This window comes from Chelon labrosus, assembly GCF_963514085.1.
Source record: "Chelon labrosus genome assembly, chromosome: 4".
NCBI lineage: Eukaryota > Metazoa > Chordata > Actinopteri > Mugiliformes > Mugilidae > Chelon > Chelon labrosus.
The window spans coordinates 29,794,859-29,813,190 of record NC_140340.1 but is presented as its reverse complement, the minus strand read 5'-3'; the positions used below and the strand labels follow the sequence as shown (position 1 = coordinate 29,813,190).

The window sequence follows — 18,332 nt, the reverse complement described above, 5'->3', positions numbered from 1 at the left end:
GCTGTAGCTGGGCAACACGGAGTTTCATCTCCCTCCAAAGATTTTCTATTGGGTTTAAGTCTAGAGACTGACTAGGCCACTCCAGGACCTTGAAACGCTTCTTACGGAGCCACTCCTTAGTTGCCCTGGCTGTGTGTTTCAGGTCATTGTCATGCTGGAAGACCCAGCCACGACCCATCTTCAATGCTCTTACTGAGGGAAGGAGGTTGTTGCCCAAAATCTCACACTACATGGCCCCATCCATCCTCTCCTCAATACGGTGCACTCGTCCTGGTCCCTTTGCAGAAAACTACCCCCAAAGCATTATGTTTCTACCCCCATGCTTCACAGTTGGGACGGTGTACTTGGGATTGTACTCATCCTTCTTTTTCCTCCTAACACGGCGAGTGGAGTTTATACCAAAAAGTAAACTTTTGGTCTCATCTGACCACATGACCTTCTCCCATGCCTCCTCTGGATCATCCAGATGGCCATTGGCAAACTTCAGACGGGCCTGGACATGTGCTGGCTTGAGCAGGGGGACCTTGCATGTGCTGCAGGGCTTCTTAAAGACAAACTAACAGGTCTGTGAGAGCCAGAATCCTTGCTGGTTGGTAGGTGATCAAATACTTATTTCATGCAATAAAATACAAATTATTTAAAAATCATACAATGTGATTTTCTGGATTTTTGTTTTAGATTCTGTCTCTCACAGTTGCAGTGTACCTATGATAAAAATTACAGACCTCTCCATTCTTTATAAGGGGGGAAACTTGCAAAATCTGCGGTGTATCAAACACTTATTTTCCCCACTGCATTTAATGTTGAGCCTGCACCTGTTGGTAGCAAAGAGGGTGATAAAGGCTGCACAATATACACATTAGGTCATAGCTCATTTATTCATTCCTTTGTGTCACAAACAAACAGTCCCTGAATTCAAGACAAATGGCTTTGTATACATTTTGTGAAGATTGTTTTGTGTACATTTTCTATAAAATACATGGTACTTTAATATACTTTGAATCTAAAAATGGTAGAAAACCCTGGTCTGTCTTACTGTTGGACATCTGTATCGAAGGAAGCAGCTCGCAATCAGTCAACACATTCACTCACATTCACAATCTCACCCGCCGGCTGAATCCAGTACAAGAAGGAGAGCGACGACATTCACACATCTACAACAGTTTACTCAGTTCCTAACTGTCTCTCTCTCTCTTTCACACACACAGATACACGGCAATTTAAACGAACAGCTACAGAGTTATAGAGAGAACTCATCCCGTAAACGCAGAAAATTTGGGGCCACGTTGTGTCTGTTTACAATTAGAGGTAAGCTACAGGTAGTGTAGGATGATGAGCAGGCAGGATGCTGCGTGGAGACTTTGAGCAATAGACTGAAGCTGTTTTGTAGCACACATTTCAGCTTGAAAGGAAAATGTTTGCTGCCTCTGAGTGGAAATAACAAATAAACTGAGGCTCTGGACGACAGGAAAACGACCTACGGAATAAAAGTACACCCCATGAACAACTTACAAGATCTGAATCTGAACATTATAAACAGAGAGCAGCAAATGTGTCTTTGTCTTAGTGTCTGTCAGAAAACAAACATCTACCACGAGTAAGTCATGTTAAGTTACTACACCACAGAGGGAGCTGATGTGGTACACACACTGTACAACCTGGACTTCATGGTGCAGGAGAAGAGACTGGCGTGTGTTCTGATACTCAAACTGTGTCAGCGCCGTCTTGGTCTTCTCAACCAGTCACACCATCTTCTGCAGATCGGGTGTGTACACAGTGCTCATGTTTAGGGGCAGCAACCAAACAACCCTCTTCCTGTTTGGTAGCTCATGGTGCCAAAGGATTTGGACAGTCTTAAATACAAACTACACCCCAACCAGGGGATCTATTAACACAAAAAGTAGAGAGGTATAATATTCATGGTCTGACAAAGACAGTCACATTAAGCTGACTGAGAGAAAATGCCAGTAAAATGCCCGCCAACTATGTTCCTTGGGGCCTGGTCCAGCTTCTGTTGCTTTTACAAAATACGTTAAACTTCAGACTCCAGCACGGGGACCGGCTCCACAGCTCAGAAGAGATGCATGGTGGGAGTTGCTGAGGATTTCTGACAGGGCAGGTTTGCTGTAAGGTTGATGTATTGGGTTCTGGCAGCGCTCCTTAAGAGTCATGCGCAGGCCCGACGGAGTCATGCTGAGGGCTCTCCGGAAGTGATGAACTATCCGGAGCAGGTGGGCGAGGGGAGTGGGCTATACCTGCACCCGAGCTGCAGCTCACGCAACCCTGAGGGACACAGAAATAAGTTACACATGTGAGTAGAAAGAGGAATGCATCCACACTGAAGGAGGATTTTAAGATGCCCATTATACCTGTGTGTCTATTTCCTGTGGGATGGCGTGCTGTTGGATCCAGGGGTGGACCTCAGCCAGCTCCTCTCTCTGCTCCTGGTTGAACCAGGGCTGGAGGGGCTGAAGCACGCGGAGCTTGTCCCTGTCTTCTGCCAACACCTCATTCTGGTCCCTGTGGGTGAAGTAAGACAAGCGTGTTGGTTTTCTGGTCACACCTCTGATTTTTCTCCAACAGCTGTTACGATGGATTTTCGTACCTGGTATGGATCTGGTACGTCATCATGACATGCTCAGGTGTGTGCTGGATCATGCTCCACAGCGAGTTCTCCACCCGAGTGTCAAAGCCGTGCTGGCGCTCTGCCGGTGCCTCCTGGCTCTTGCGAGCTTTGCGTGATGTGTCTGACGAATCGTTGCTGGCAAAGTACTTACTGCTGTTGCTGCTGCCTGTAACCAGTGAGAGCCCTGCCTCAGTCACTGCTTTTCATTCTACTATTAAGTGAAACTCTTTGTTGTTGTACTTGAAAAATTAGAAATATGACTCCGCTATAGAGACGGGATGTAAGACAAAATAATATTATGCAGACGAATTCAAGTATACGTGTGTTTTTCCAATATTATCAAGAAGGAAGATTCTTTGTGTGTATGTTGCATGCATGTCGGTTTTCTTTCTTTCTTACCAGTGTGTGAGGTGGAGGTTCCATTGGATCCGGATCCAGATCCAGATCCCAATGAGCCTCCAGACTCCCCTGATCCAGACCCAGATGCATTGGAACCGGTCCCAGACCTGGCATCCTCCTGCAGCAGCAGGTCAAGTAGCTCACTGGATGTGGACTGGGCATCATGGTTGCCAGAGTCAATGGGGACATCACCCTGACCAAGGCAAACATTTACAAGTCAGAACCAAACGAGACATTTAGGCTGGAAAAATAACTGCAGTACTAAATCAACTGAGATATCAGACTGACCTCACTGGCATGTTGTTCATGGAGGCTCTCAGCGTGGTTGTGCCCGGTGCTGCTCTGCCCTTCGCTTAACTTGGGCAGCTCCTCCTGCAACAAGTTGAGCTGCAGGGGAGAACTCGATCGAGAGCTGGAGAATAAAGCCCGAGGCTCAGCCCCCTCCTCCTCTTCCCCGACAGAAGAGCTGGCTCTGGGTGAGCAAAGCAGAAAGCCTGGGGGTGTTTGAGTTTGGGGGCCGGGCTGAGGTTGGAACTGAGGCTGAGGGTAGGGGGCACTGCCAGGAACATAGCCTGTTATGCTGATGGGTGCCTGGGGCACTAAAGAGGGAACAGACGGTGGGTAAATGGATGGGAAACCTGGAGTGAAGGTTGGATAGCTGGGCAGGATGACAGCCATGACTGGAGCCACGTAAGGATTGAAGCTCTGGGTTGAAGGCATGGCCTGCAAGTTGTGAAAGTTCTGGATATTCTGTAGATTCTGAATTGGTTCGGTCTGGACTGGTTGCATGCCTTGGAGGTTCTGAGTAGATTGCATGATGTTGAAATTATAGCTGAGCTGATCAGGGGGCTGCAGCACCACAGGGGTTGATCCAAGCTGTTGTTGTGGTCTGGGCTGTTGCTCGGTGCCAGGCTTCTCCATGACAGGGAAGAATGGCACTTGGACTGGGGATGTTTGATTGTAGGGTGTAGTAGGGTGAAGCTGGGAGGACTCAGAGGAAGGCCAGGATGAGTCAGGGATGCGGCGAAGGGGGCCAGGTGGGGAGGCATAGCTATCTGAGGAACCCTGGGGTTTGACTCGCTTGTATCTCTGCTTTTCTCTACGAGAACGATTCCAACGTCCAGCGCTCAGTGGACGTAGGTAGTCTCCTGTGGTGAGTTGACACAGTCCACAAAATGAGTCTGATTAAAGGTGTTTAATCAAGAACTGATTTCAGCATTCACTAAATCAATTATGCTCATACCTGGGTGGTGGGAGTGAGCCATAGAGCTGTTGTCTAGCTGCAGATAGGAGCTGTAGGGGCTCTGAAGGATGCGATGGCGGAATCGATCCACATACTCTTGCTCCTCTTTCTGGGTGTGAGCTGACAGGACCTCCTTAGTGAGACCAAGGAATCTCCGTTCCTCTGTAGCAGGGCTAGGGGCTGGACGGACAGGGGTCGGAGCAGAGTCAGCCGGCTCACTGCCCATCGGCGCATCCTCCAGTGCTGTGGCCTCTATGAGAAAACAAGAAAAACAATGGTTTAATAGAAAGTTGACAGCCAACATTTCTTCCCGGGAAACAAAGAAAAATATATACAGAGCTTTTCTAAATATAGAAAAAAATTACGTAATTAACTACTGATGTTGTAGCAGACACACGACAGAGTTTAAACAGTGTAATCTGTTTATTTAAATGTGAGAGCATCTGAAGACGATCAGCTGAGACATCAGTTTAAGGGTACGTTCATGTACCTGACTCGGGCTGTGGCACATGGACAATAGTGCTGCTGTACGAACACTGGCTGGAGACAACACTCATGGCCTTTGTGGACATGGTGATGTCCGTCAGAGGCGCCCCAACTACAGCTGCAGCCGTGGGGCCTACAGACACCTCACTGTCCGGCACCGCCACTGGAAGGTGAAGAGAAACAAAGAGCAGGTTAAGGTAATTATAAAGCCATATGACAGACTTTTATCTGAATGATAACAGAGTCACGTGTTGTGTGTGTATGTACCATCTGAACTGGCCTGAGCTGCGTCAATGGGTTCAGCTGGCTTGTCGTCTTCTGAGGTAGAGGATGAGGAAGAAGAGGTGGCCAGGGAACGAGAGTCACTCTTCCGCTTAAGGGCTGGACCTGTACAGCTCTCCAAATACCTGTAGCCCCAAACATATGCACACAAACGGACACACAAAGAAACACAATAAATAATATGAGACAGATTGTGTGCTGCAGCATTAAAACGCATGTGTCCGGTGTCATGACGATGTTAAGACTGCACACCTAATGATGTTGTCCACACAGTTGATTTGTTGATAGGAGGGAATGTGTGTTTGCTTCCTGCTTTCTTCACGCTCCCTAACCTCACAGTTGGAGGGTGTCGGAGGGAGAGGTGCTGGGGACACAAGGGGCCATTGTATTAAAATATCTCCCAACATAAAACAGTGTTTACTCATGTTCGGTATTTGTTACATGTGGGACTGCGTTACCTGCAGCAGGTTTGCCAAATAGAGCAGTTTTGTGGCTGGAATCTAGATACGGTTGCTGGCCCCAACTCTTCACTCTGTTCACATCGGCACAGATCTGCTGCAAAGTCATCTGCTAAAACATACACAGCGTATCAGCTTGAGGGAGGTAGAGAGCCAGACAACAAAAGACGGTAATTTCACGGTGGCGTCTCACCGGTTCCCGGTGTGAGTCTTCCCACAGGTTGCCATTGCTGTCACTTGAAGAGGCTACGCTGATGTAGTGCTCATGAGAGCCGTTACTTCCCAAACTGCCGTAACCGCTGGAACCATTGTTGTGGACCGGCTGTGGAGAAGAGACACAAATATGTTAATGTACTGGGGGACTGTGATACACACAAACACACAGAAAATTAAACCGTCGCAATAAAGATCCCTATATGAGAGTGTGTTTCAATTACATTCAACTGGGAGGCATTTAGCAACAATGACTTGGAAAGAGTGTTCTTTTCAAAGTGTACTGTGTGTATTAGAAACTGGTTGCATTAACAATTACATGTTGTGCTGTCCTACTTTGAGCAATGGAATACTCACCTGCAGGAAAAGCTTATAGATCTTTGCTTGGAGATCTTTTATTTCCTCATGAGTGACAGGAACAACCTTTGTCTGAGCAGCAAACACGTCCTCATTCAGGGGACTCCTACAGACAGCGAGTTTAACTTTATTATCAGGTCATTTCGGAATAACATTGTACACCAGTTTGTGAGCTTGCTTTTGCCACTTACGTCCTGACTTTGTGCCGTCCGATGATGAACGCCACCTTGCGGCTCCAAGGGTTGATGAAGCTGGACCAGCTGGTGTCCAAGGTGATGTAGTCTCCATTCTGGCAGCGCAGACGCACTGGAGAGTGCTCAAACGGAGACTGTCCTGCGTACTTCAACACTGGCAAGAAGAGATTAACTTATTAACACTGGTCTGTCACTGTTAGCAGCACCAGGTGAAACCTTGAGTTTGTCCAAACCGGTTTACTCAGTTTTTGATTAGTGGACTGATTATCCGATCATTTTACTAGTTGTTTTAATAGTTCAGTATCTGAAATGTAACACATAATAACGATGTCCTATTCTAATCTATTATTTGACTTCCTTCCTGATCAAACACCTGTTGATCCAGTCCTCCTTGAACACTCACCTTTCCGGTGCATAGACAGCATGAGGGGACGGTCCTCTGGGTGAATGCAAGTCAACAAAGATGTGCCGATCAGATCCTGAGGAAGGTATCCTAGCAAAGGCACGGCCCTGTGGAAAATTGAAATCAAATTAAGTTTCCCAACACACTGCTGCAAACTGCAACTGGGTTTATTTTTATGTATCTACCTTTCATCTACTTCCAGGAACACACAGCCCGGGGAGTGTGTTGTGGTGAAGATGCGCTTGTCCATGGGGATTCGTGGTGCTGCGTGAACAAATAATACAAGCATCATATATTTGTGTAAGTCTCTTGGGTGTCAATAGATAAATACACCAGTAAGAAAGTAAATAAACCATTTGTTTTTTACTATTTAGTGTGGGAGGAGGGTTGTGTTGTGTGCAGGTTATGGTGATAATAGTCAAACCTTCATATCCAGAGATGATGCGTTCAGCCAGTGCCAGGCAGCACGGCTCCTCCTCCTCCTCCTCCTCCTCCTTCGCCCCAGTGCTCCCTCTTCCCTGCACCTTCAGCAGGTAGGGCGTTATCCGAAATGGGTTATAACGCATCTCACCCTCACGATCCTTTCCGCCCCTGAAACAAATTGTCAAATTCCGATTAAGTTTGAGATCACAGGTGAAAGGGTTTTCTGTTACAGTATTATATTGGTTCATCTGATCTATCTGTCAAATTTGATTATTACTATCTTTCTAAAACTGATCTAACTAAAGAGTAATTCATACAAAACAATCTGCACACCAAGTCCAAAGAGCCTGGCAAGGATGTACCACATAAGAACTTTTAAAATGTGACTTTCAGTTGTGCTGCACTGACATCTATTGGGAGAGGTTGGTAACTGCAGGTAATTTTCAGTAATTCTGTAATAGCATGTATTGACGGGAGGACAAGTACAGGAAGATTTATTGATGGAGTTGAAAACAAGTATAAAATACTGACCTGATTCTGCAGAAGAAGGACTTGACCTGAGCACAGTCAAACAGAACCCCTGCTGCAGAGACAAAGAACAGAGACAATTCAGTAATCTGCCTGTTGTATGGTTGTTTTAACAAGATACTGATAAAGAACGTGATACAAACCGACTCAAATTCAGACAGAAAATGTTTTAAAACGTTTTATATGGTAAAATGGACTGCAAGAAAGCAGGCGTTAAAATAACACAAATAATACTGTATTAATCAATATAAATAAAATGCTAAGAATATTGAACATATGTTAAAATTGAACACAAAGTAAAAGGCTAATGCAAAATGAAACCGATTAGAAACACACCTGTGTGTGAGTTGCTCCACGGTGGCAAATGCGGCTGTGCCGTGTGCGAATAGAAGACATTAACATCTTGGTGGAAGAGCAGCTCCACAAACTTGGCCGACTCCAGAAACTTCCTCTTGCAGCAGAGGATACTGGGAGCCTGCTCCGAAGCGTACAGCACGTGGCTGCTCGACAGGGAGAACACCACCACGAAGGAATCCTACACATGGACACAGAGAGACCAACGCACGCACATGTAGAGAGACACGCACACAAGCGAGCCAAGTCACAGACACTCACAAAAGCAGTAAACACACATACACTCACACACCCGCTCAGGCGTGAGGCAAAAATAAATGGACTAGGGATGCACGATAACTTTTTTAAAAAACCGATACCGATAACGATAACTTTCCGCTTCCAAAGGCCGATGCCGATAACCGACAACATACCTGAAGATTTTTTTTGAAAGCCTCACCAATGGGTACAATGTTTCAAATGACTTTTCATGTCCGAGATATTAAAGCTGGTGCTGATTTTTCAACCTCGTGGCACTTTCTTTACAGACAGCCAGAGAAGTGTCATCCTCGGAAACCGCCGCCATGTTGTTTGTTTACAAACGTATGTACGTTGTGCTGCATTGAAGTGGTGACAGAAGTTCCCTTTTCTCGGTTTGAGAGTCGTTTTTCCCATAGACATATATACATAGACGCCTCATTGAGCGCTGGACCGTACGTCAGCGTCGCCGCCATATTGGATCTGTCCCGCGAACCAATACGAGTTAATGGAATGAACTTTATTAGGCGTCTTCTACAAAGTACTATAAGTATTTACACATTCACACACGAACGTATACATTCAGGAAACCAATAGGAACCAAAAACAGCGTCTGATTACATTCTGAGTAGTTAATGTTACAGACGTTGTTTTTGGTTCCTATCGGTTCCCTGAATTTATGGTATGGTATGGTATGGTATGAACTTTATTGTCACTATAACAAGTACAGCGAAATTGCGCCACTCGACCCGTACATATACAGACAATACATACAATAAGACAGACATAACAGGATGAGTGTTAGGTAATAGTTTGGGTAGGAAAAGGGAAGAGACAAGAGGAGAGGGGAGGAGAAAAAAAAACAGCTCCCAGACTACACTCCCGAGGAAGTACAGTGTGGGACCGGGAAAAAAAAACCTCAGCAACATAAGCACATATGAGCACAGTATACAACATGAAAACTCAAAGACAACTTGCACCGGGGGGAGGGGGAAGGGGGTGTGGAGGTGTTCCAGCGCAGACAGGCAGCCAGCCGCAGCCGCTGCCCTAAGGCGCCGCCAGCGGACCCCGCCTGTTGCACTGGACTGGGCGAAAAGCAGCGAAGGCGTGGGTTTGGGTTAGGGAGGTGAATTGCATATGTGCATGTGTGTGATTGTCCTTGGGTGCGTGTGTGTACATAAGCCTGGAGAGTTGCTTCGACTAGCCTCCCAAAAACAGTGCCTCAGTTCACAGGATGTAAGCGCGATAACACAGCATGGTTGCCATGGAGACGTCCCTGATGGGGTCCCAGACGAAGTCAACAATCGCAGGTGTTTGTGAAGAAAGGGAGCAGGGATGGGACAGAGCGTCTCACTGCAGCAATCTCCCGGGGGGTTTGTTCCAGCAGCGGCCTTGGCCAAGGCCGGCTGGCTCCGGAATGCAGATTATAATATGATTGTTTGGGTTAGGTCGAGTATTCGCATTTCAATAGACACGATCTACTCTGTTTGTCCATTTTGGTCACCAAGGTCGTTCATTCGCCTTTGCAGAGCCGAAAGCTTCTCCAAGATGTTTCCCATGTTGCGGTTACTGACCACAGTCAGAGCATGAACAGCCTCCAAGGTGGTGTCCATCTTGCGGCTAATAATCACAATAAGTCTCTCCACGGTGTTATCCATGTTGCGATCTATAGCCACAGCCAATGTGCTCATAGCTCTCTCCACAGTCTGAGCGCTAACAACTTTGCACCCTCCATCAATTGATTCGGGCAGCATCGTTGGGCTTTTGACTGCTGGCACCGACATCTGATTTTTCCGATACACCAGGAAAATGCCTAATCCAATCAGCAGAAATCCTGTTATCATGGTTCCAAATAAGTAAAGATCCTCTACGTCCTCTACGGAAAGGATTGCCAGGCACACGACCCTCCACTTCTCCCAGGAGTCCATCGTGTATCCAGCAGCAAACGTTCCGTCAGGGCAGGCAGGTTCCCCCGAACCAATGCTTCTCGTCGAGAAGATTTTGTCAATTGCGTTGAGAGACCAGTTGATCAATTCCATGATTTAGACTTTAGAGAGCAATGCAGGAAGAGGCTCTTAAAGTTTGAGACAAGACAAGACGAGACGAGAGAGGCAAAGCAGGAAAGATAAGGGAGGGAGAGATAGGGAGAGATGCGACCGCCTTCGTTGAGAGCTGAGAGAGCGGGTACATTCGTGTGTGACTATGTAAATGAGAGGCATTAACTTACAGCACTTTGTAGAAGACGCTTAATAAAGTTCACTCCATTCACTCGTATTGGTTCGTGGGACAGAGCTGCCTCCTCCAACATGGCGGCGACGTTGACGTATCGCAACAACGGGCCAACCCGCTCAATGAGGCGTCTATGTGTATATGTCTATGGTTTTTCCGACCTTTTATGTTTCTGTGGTTTATGTGTAACATCCTGGGTAATGGCAGCTACTACCAAAATAATGACCGAGTTGACGAGTTGTTTTCCGACATGATGGAGTATTTTAATGATTTATTTTTTCAGCCAGAATGTTGTTTTTCCGATTATACCGATGCCACTTGAACGCAGCATTCACTTCAGGCCGTTCAGGTCTCATGTGGGAGTTGGAGCGATTGATTAAAACAACCAATCACACCGCAGTACTGATAAAAATATATATTATATATTATCTGGGGCATTCGTTATGATATCGGACTTATCGGAATGGCGTCATAATTTCCAGATATCGGGCCGATAATTATCGTGCACCCCTAAAATGGACATGTACATATGTATGTATGCATGTGTGCATGCATGTTCTTTAAGATTCTTACTATGGATATAACTCAATAAAGTGACAATAGCATCCTTTCTTGAGTTGTATGTCTGAGTGCATGTGTGTGTAGGTGTGTATATACCGTGTTTTTAAGGGTGTGTTCAGAGGTGACTCTCTCCAACTCTTCCAGGGTGCAAACAGTGGCATCCCTCCTCTCATCCGGCCCATTTCTCATCAGCAGCTTGTAGTATTCACTGTTGGCTACAATACACAAGCAGCTTTGAAATAAGACCAAATATCTTTTTTTTTTAACTAAACATTTTTCAAAAGACTTTTCTTGCCATCTCACCTTGAACTTGCTTGACACAGTTGAGTGCGTAATGTAAGGCCTCCACAGTGCTGGCTTTGCTGCGGCTGCGTTTGTCTGATGGAAGCCTCTTTTTCATCTCAGCCACCGTGATCATTAACTCTCTGTGGGCCTGCACCTTGCCGCCGTTTGCATGCTCACCGCTACACAAATGCAACAAATAAAAGTGACACAGTAAGTCTGGAATAGTCTGATTGGGAGGGGCCTGAGATTTTGGTGCATGTGAGTACAGTATGAAAATCACTTGGTACTCACATGAAACAGATGTTGTCAGTAATGTTATACATAGCTTTACACTATGATTCATACTTTTTAATCATTAAGTAATCCCTCCATTGTAGCCCGTAAGTGACTGTTTTTGCATCTTTTTATTTGTATTCATATGGTTTGTCAGTATTCGTGACAGAAAATAAAGCCAGGAAATGCAGGAAGACTTAAAAGACTCAAACTATTACATTTGGTGTTCCCAGAAAGTAACTTGATGCACTGCCACATTATCTCATAATGATTAAGGAAAAGCATTTTGTTACAACGTGAACTTTACTTTGGTTAGCTCTGGCTTATTTTCCCTATGCCATTTTTCTTCTTTGTAACAATACTAAAAAATAATGGCGTAAAATGCATCGGGTCAGAAAGGTTGAAAACAAATCTCCAGACTTCTGAAATAATGTGGAAAGGGTATTCTTCACAGTTTACAAGCCAACAACTTATTTCAACTTTGACCTACTCCCCTATTTGACGTAGGCTTGTGGAAAACACTGTGGCAATATTACACACACACACACACACACACACAGTGGCATTCATTTTTATCTCCAAAATAAACAGGACTCTTGAGTCGTGCTCTGTTGGATCTAATGTGTTACTTTGGTCCAGTGTTGTGGTAAACACTTTTTCCTTTAATATGAAAGCTGATATTCATACACAGAGCCGGTGCCATGTTAGGCTGTGGTGAGTTCTAAAAAGTTTCTTTGAGCTAATTTAAGAGCCGTGGCACCAGCATGGGTCACATAACATGAATAAGTGCCAAAAAGTCAAGAGCACACACAATCAAGCAAATACCTCTTGGTTGAAGCTAAGATGGACCCAGTGGCGCTTCCAGGGCTGTGATTGGCTGAGGACGATAGGTCGTGTGAACCGCTCGTCATCTCCTCGTCTTCCTGCCCCGCTTCTCCACCCAAACCTCCGCTCTCCTCTGCCCTGAGGCGCTCGGACTGCACCGGTCCGTCCGCCTGTCCTGACGACGCCCTCCCCTCCCCTCCCCCCTGTGCTGTGGCCGTCGGCAACGCAGGCTCCTCCCCATCTGGACAGCTGCTGCCTCCTGGCATCGCCACGCTTTGGTCACACATCAATAGTATTTCATCAAGTTACAGTGGTCAGTAAGGGTCTTCATATGTTCAACAGGGGGAATGGGTTCCATGTGGCAACAATAAAAGAGCGCTGGGTGTGATGGTCTGTGTTGAGCACTGCAAAAAGGGAGGGGAAATAAAAAGAGATGATGAGAAACGTTTAAGAATAAAGTTTGCAACGTGAAAGAATTAGCAGAAAACTTACAAAACGTCTCAGCTCTGGGACTACTGTGCCTGTAAATATGAATCTATCTGAAGTAGGTTCTGCTAGATTAAAGGACGGTGTTTAAATAATCTTAAACCATAAATTGATAAAGCATGAAGCATAAAACATGCTTTGTTGTGACATAGGTCACATGGTATTAGCACATCTTCCATCTGTTTAACAACAGGCCTGTTTTTCTGTTTAAACCATAGCAGCCAGAGCGAGGAACAGGAAACCAGAAACCTTTACACCTCGGAGGTAATCATCCAGTCTGCATATCGGATCAGAAACCTGCTCACACCTCAACAAACGTACTAAGATAGTGAAGTATTACTTCTTCTAACTTGTGGAAAAAGTCAGGTTTGGTCATGCACAAGGGATTAACCTGTGAGTGTAAATTTACTGTGCTAGCACGGTTCTCAAAGTTTTATGCCGTGACAGACGAGAGAGTTTTGTACAACATTTACTGTACAAGGAAATTATTTATATTGTACAGTCAAGACTTACCTACTGCTCCTGCTAATGCTGAATTATCATGTCACAGCAGGAAAATAAAGCCTGGTTAGATTGGGAAGTCTATTCTCAATGCCCTGACAAGAGCGTTTATTATAAATGTACTTTGATAGCTCTGGCTTGAAACTTTTCCACTGCCGCAAACAATCTTAATTGCAAAGATAGAGATTCAGATAGGCCACAGAGAAACCTCAAGACCTAGAAGAGAAAAGTAAGATGAATGATAAAGTTACAACCCAAGCTATGTCAAAGTACTGAAATATTCACCACTGTTTACGAACGGACCACTTATTTCAACTTTGACCTACTCTATTTGCGAATGCGTGCGGAAAACATTGTAGCAACACTACAAACACAGTGACTTCAGCTTTTATCTAAAATAAATAGAATGTGGAAAGGCACATGTCATTTAGTTGGCACAGTGTCATTATTTTCAACTGTGACAGATCGATATATCTGCAATGCAGACACAGTCTATTTCAGTGAATATTTTTAATCAAATGCCTTTCAACATATGCCATGTGTAGGAGAAAAAAAACTCCAAACGCGACAGACATAAATGCTTAAACGTGATTTCTTTTGATACTGACATAAATAAAGTAAAATGTTCTGTTCAAAGGGACACTCTGTCTTTAGTTTTACAAATGTGAACAAACACAATCTGCCTGGACATCTAATATCACTGGACTGTCTGACCATCAAACTGACTGCTCGCTGCTTTCTGACTCACTCCCATCATCCACAATTTACACATACGGCCACATTTCATCCACTAACTGCGCCAAGACCAGGTACAACCCTGCCAGCCGTTACACCACCAGTAACACAATAATACCTATGTGATACACTGTTGCATAATAGCTGTAAGTCAGGCACACTTACTGTAGAAGTGACGTGTGTGTTTACATTTCTGCCAAACCTACCAATGGGCTTCATGACTGGCTGAAAATCACAGCAGTTCTATGAGCATGTACTCAATTATCAAAAACACGTTGCAGCTGTCACCACACACACACACACACGACAGTGAGACAATACAAAGACTGAGAGGCAAAAACCGGAGGCATTGCTCATCAACTCGCCACTGCAAGGTTACATAACCAGTTTACCCAATTGAGCGTTTACAATCCTGCTATTACTTGAGACGTAATATGACGTGCTATGACGCATACTATCCACAAAGACATGAGAATGACAGTGATGGATGTATGATGTTCTGGCCCTGCCTTAATCAGTCGTTGCTCTGAGCTGCTAAAATTTGTAACTCCTGGCAGTTTACAACTAGCTGCAAATAACACACTCTACTAGTATCCGAGAATAAATACAAACCTTTATGAAGGTTTTTGTTGAAAAAGTCTTGAAGAGATGCTAATGAAAATCCAACAATTCTGCAACCAGTAGAGCGTTAATTAAGTTGATGTGTGATCAAGATAATAGAAACACCTGTAAGTGTAATGCAACGACATAGCAAACTGCATCCTACTATATGACCAGACATCTGAATCTCTCTGAAACTGTTTCAAGACAAAATAAATACCAACACTCTCATAAAGGTTAAGATTAATTGCAGCACTTTTGTATTAGACTGCATACATTTTAGCCCCGACTGGCATCATGAGATCTGTATCGGGGACGATCCAGACATTTTTTAAAATGATCAGATTACGGTTGTAGCCAAGCCAGATCTTTTGTATTTGATTTATGTTTGCCATAAACCAAAACAAAGCGATAAAGAAGGTATTTTTTCTGCTTTCAGGAACTACTTAACAGAACTGTAAGGTACTCCTGTTGTATAGTTTTACAACGCTGGTCTTATCAGAAATGTCATTTGGTTTGTGCTAGTCAGTTTGTGAATGTTGAAGTTCAGCGACACACCATAGAGCTCTTTATAAAGACACGTTTGTTAGTTGGTTATTTAATATAATATGAGCCAATATACTTTTAGTTTTTTGACTGCTTGCTCTATGGTTAAAGAAGGAATAGCTTGGAAACCGGATTTTTTTCTTAATGCATTACAGTCATTAAAGTGAGGTATCAAGCGTGTACTGCTGCTAAACATACATTAGACTGATTTTGAACTTTATTACACTTAATACAGAGTACACAGTGCACTCCTGATCTTGTGATCTTTTCTTTTAGGATCTGATATGAGCCAATACTCAGCATTAAATGACTGGGATCGAATCAATGGCAAACAAAATAATAATTCTATTCTAATTTTGGATTTGTGCATCTAATAAACTGACGACTGAGTGTACTATCACTATTTTGAAGCAAGAACACCCTCCACTGTTATGCATGATATTAAATGAAACCAGACCCATCATATAAGTTGGAACTTGCAACTAGTTTTGTTGGTGTTTAATAACAGCCTCCTCAGAATTAATTATTTTGACATGAAAACGGCATTTAACAATAATGGTACTACTGTCACAACATAACTACTCTGAAAGTCAAATATTACATCATCATAAAACCCTACTTGGCTTGCGGTACAACTTGGCACTGCAGACCAAACAGAAATCTACAGCAGCCATCGTTAGAATACTGTTCATTTTATCAGAATTGGTCCAAACACCAAACTCGCATTATATGCCGCGTTGCAATGCAAACTCTTCTTTAACAAACCTATTACAATACCAGGTGGTTTAGAGGTAAATAGACTAGAGACGACAGATCAATTGAGGATGGAGTCAAAGCCAAGCAGTACAGCTAAACAATATCTCCTGAATGTCTTCTGCCTCCAAAGTCTTACTTAATATTTCCTCTTTGATACTGTCATCGGGAATTATAGTCGGATGCAACAACTTGGATGAAGTTGTTGCATCCACTTTTATCTCAGACACACTTCCAATGTCAGGATTCCGCCTCACAGAGGTAGGAAATCTGAGCCATGCGTTTACACACGATGATATAAACAGAATTCCTGCATACACTGAAGTAAAACTCTGGCAGGACGTACATCCCCAGAACCACAAGATTTTGGTTATGAAACCTCAATATTATATAATAACACGTTCACGGACTGTCAGCGTGTAAATGTGCCTCTGGATACACTGTTAGGTTAATAATTACTCCATGAAGGAAAACACTCAAGAAGATTCCAAATAAAAGGGTCTTACTAACTTCTAACAACAGGTTAAAACATTTAAGCGGTTGCGGTACAATCAGATAGTAGTATAATGAGGTTGTTGGTAAATGTATTATTAACGCCACTCATATAAATAGGTATTTTCTACAGTATATGTAGGCCACCTGAAAAGCTAAGATTAAACAAAGATGCACAAGCAACACTGATATAGAAGCTTATTTAAATACCTGTATGGAAAGCTTTCCAAGATCCACGAGAGAAAAACATATGTCAGACCCTCTACAGCTGCTTACAACCACTTTCCACCTTGGGTTTCCACTCAAAACAAACCTGACACTCATTTGACTGTTCAACACCCCCTCCCCAAATGAACCCAGTAACCTCAATAACCTCAGTCACCAGCTTAGGGCTTGAAGGAAAAAAACATGTACTACTACTACTACACCGACAACGGAAACACAACTGCCATCCATTATTAATTATGTGCAACACAACTGCCCTGCTACAAATTTGAGACCGCAGTATATCATGAATATAAAAGGTTAGTTACTTAATTAGTAAGTCTTGGTATTAGAATTAAAAAAATGTAAGGCTAGAAACGGGTAAATGAGCTCAAGTTACAAATATCACAGTGTAACGTGAACGGAAAGCTTGCTGGTTACAGTATTAGCAAATATGATAGCTATACTTAGTAGTACTATTGCACAGTAAGGGTGTCAGAACAGCAACACAGCCCAGCTCGCTAGCTACATACTTAAGGCAGACATGTTGCCTTGCTAACATAATAGCAATACACACAAGTGACCATCGCCCACGGACAGGTCAGGCTTCGCCGTTTGGAGACGTAAAGTATCTTGCTAAAAATGCACAATACACAATCACAGTATATTAACACACAACGATACAAGACAACGACTGTGTTTCGTTTGTTTACATGCACTGTTCTTTCGAGCTGGTGCCGTCCGTTAGGTGGTTAGCTAGCTTGCCTGGTTAGCCAACTCGCTAAAGACACCACTTAATGTTCGTTCCTCTGAGGAAATATTTACCTTTTCCACTCCGCGTATGTCTTAACTCCAAAAATCCCAAAGGAAACAGTCTTCTAAATTGATCGCTGGATCGTATCAGAAGTATTTTCGTTAGCTGTGCCCAGGTCACGCAGCTAAATCGTCATCCATTCCGGAGCGCTTGACACATTCATGCAACGTGAGCCCGGCACATCGTGACCCTGTTCGCTTCACGATGATTGGACAGAGAAATTTTGTGTCTATCGTGTGATTGGCTAGTATGTCTGGTAGTGGGCGTGTCTAAGGTGGCGGGCTGTCTGGGGCTTGCTGGCGGTTCACGTGGATCTCCATGTTACGCAACAGTAAAAAGACAACAATCCCCGAGCATTCTGCGCAAGTCCACCTCGGATCCACGCCTCTACTACTGGATGAATGAACACATACACTGTGTGTACGGACCGACTGATGCTGAGCTTACATATTCTTGTCCCAAACAGGGGAATTTGACTTTGATTTTATTCTTAAATTCTTGTAGTAACCTAATTAACTGTTTTGTTTTGCAAAACAATTAAGGTCACTAGTTGCACCTGTAATTTTTTAATACAATTAATTTTAAATACAAACTTAAACTTGAACAGCTGTTTCTGATACAGTAAATTATTACAGTGCAGGTGAGACAAGATCACTACCTGGGTAACGCAGGCAGCAGACCCAGGATCTGGACCCCCAGGATCCATTCGTTCACCATGTGGTATTGAGGGACAGAATATCAGAAACAACCATAAATCAAATACAGCACCATCACTGACTATAAACTCACTGCTAAAACATGCCTTCAAATTAACCTCTATAATAG

General features: G+C 43.9%; 1 protein-coding gene across 2 annotated transcripts; it reads right to left on the bottom strand.

Annotated features, from left to right (window-relative positions):
- Positions 1-686: 686 nt before the first annotated feature.
- On the bottom strand, positions 687-17,712 carry per3 (period circadian clock 3). Of its 2 annotated transcripts, none has more exons than XM_084542326.1 (22): positions 17,519-17,712; positions 12,377-12,780; positions 11,297-11,457; positions 11,090-11,208; positions 7,949-8,147; positions 7,616-7,667; positions 7,086-7,252; positions 6,847-6,925; positions 6,662-6,768; positions 6,256-6,412; positions 6,065-6,170; positions 5,688-5,816; positions 5,495-5,606; positions 5,289-5,400; positions 5,022-5,161; positions 4,759-4,917; positions 4,269-4,520; positions 3,314-4,173; positions 3,026-3,218; positions 2,606-2,792; positions 2,370-2,520; positions 687-2,283 (listed from the first exon to the last, which is right to left on the bottom strand). In XM_084542326.1, the coding sequence occupies exons 2-22, from the start codon at positions 12,661-12,663 to the stop codon at positions 2,161-2,163; spliced, it is 3,852 nt and encodes a 1,283-aa protein (XP_084398452.1). In that variant the 5' UTR covers positions 12,664-12,780; positions 17,519-17,712; the 3' UTR covers positions 687-2,160. The 2 variants fall into 2 exon arrangements, with proteins under 2 accessions (XP_084398452.1, XP_084398453.1); XM_084542327.1 differs by having other exon boundaries at positions 688-2,283; positions 5,495-5,603; positions 17,519-17,710.
- Between the last annotated feature and the right edge of the window lie 620 nt (positions 17,713-18,332).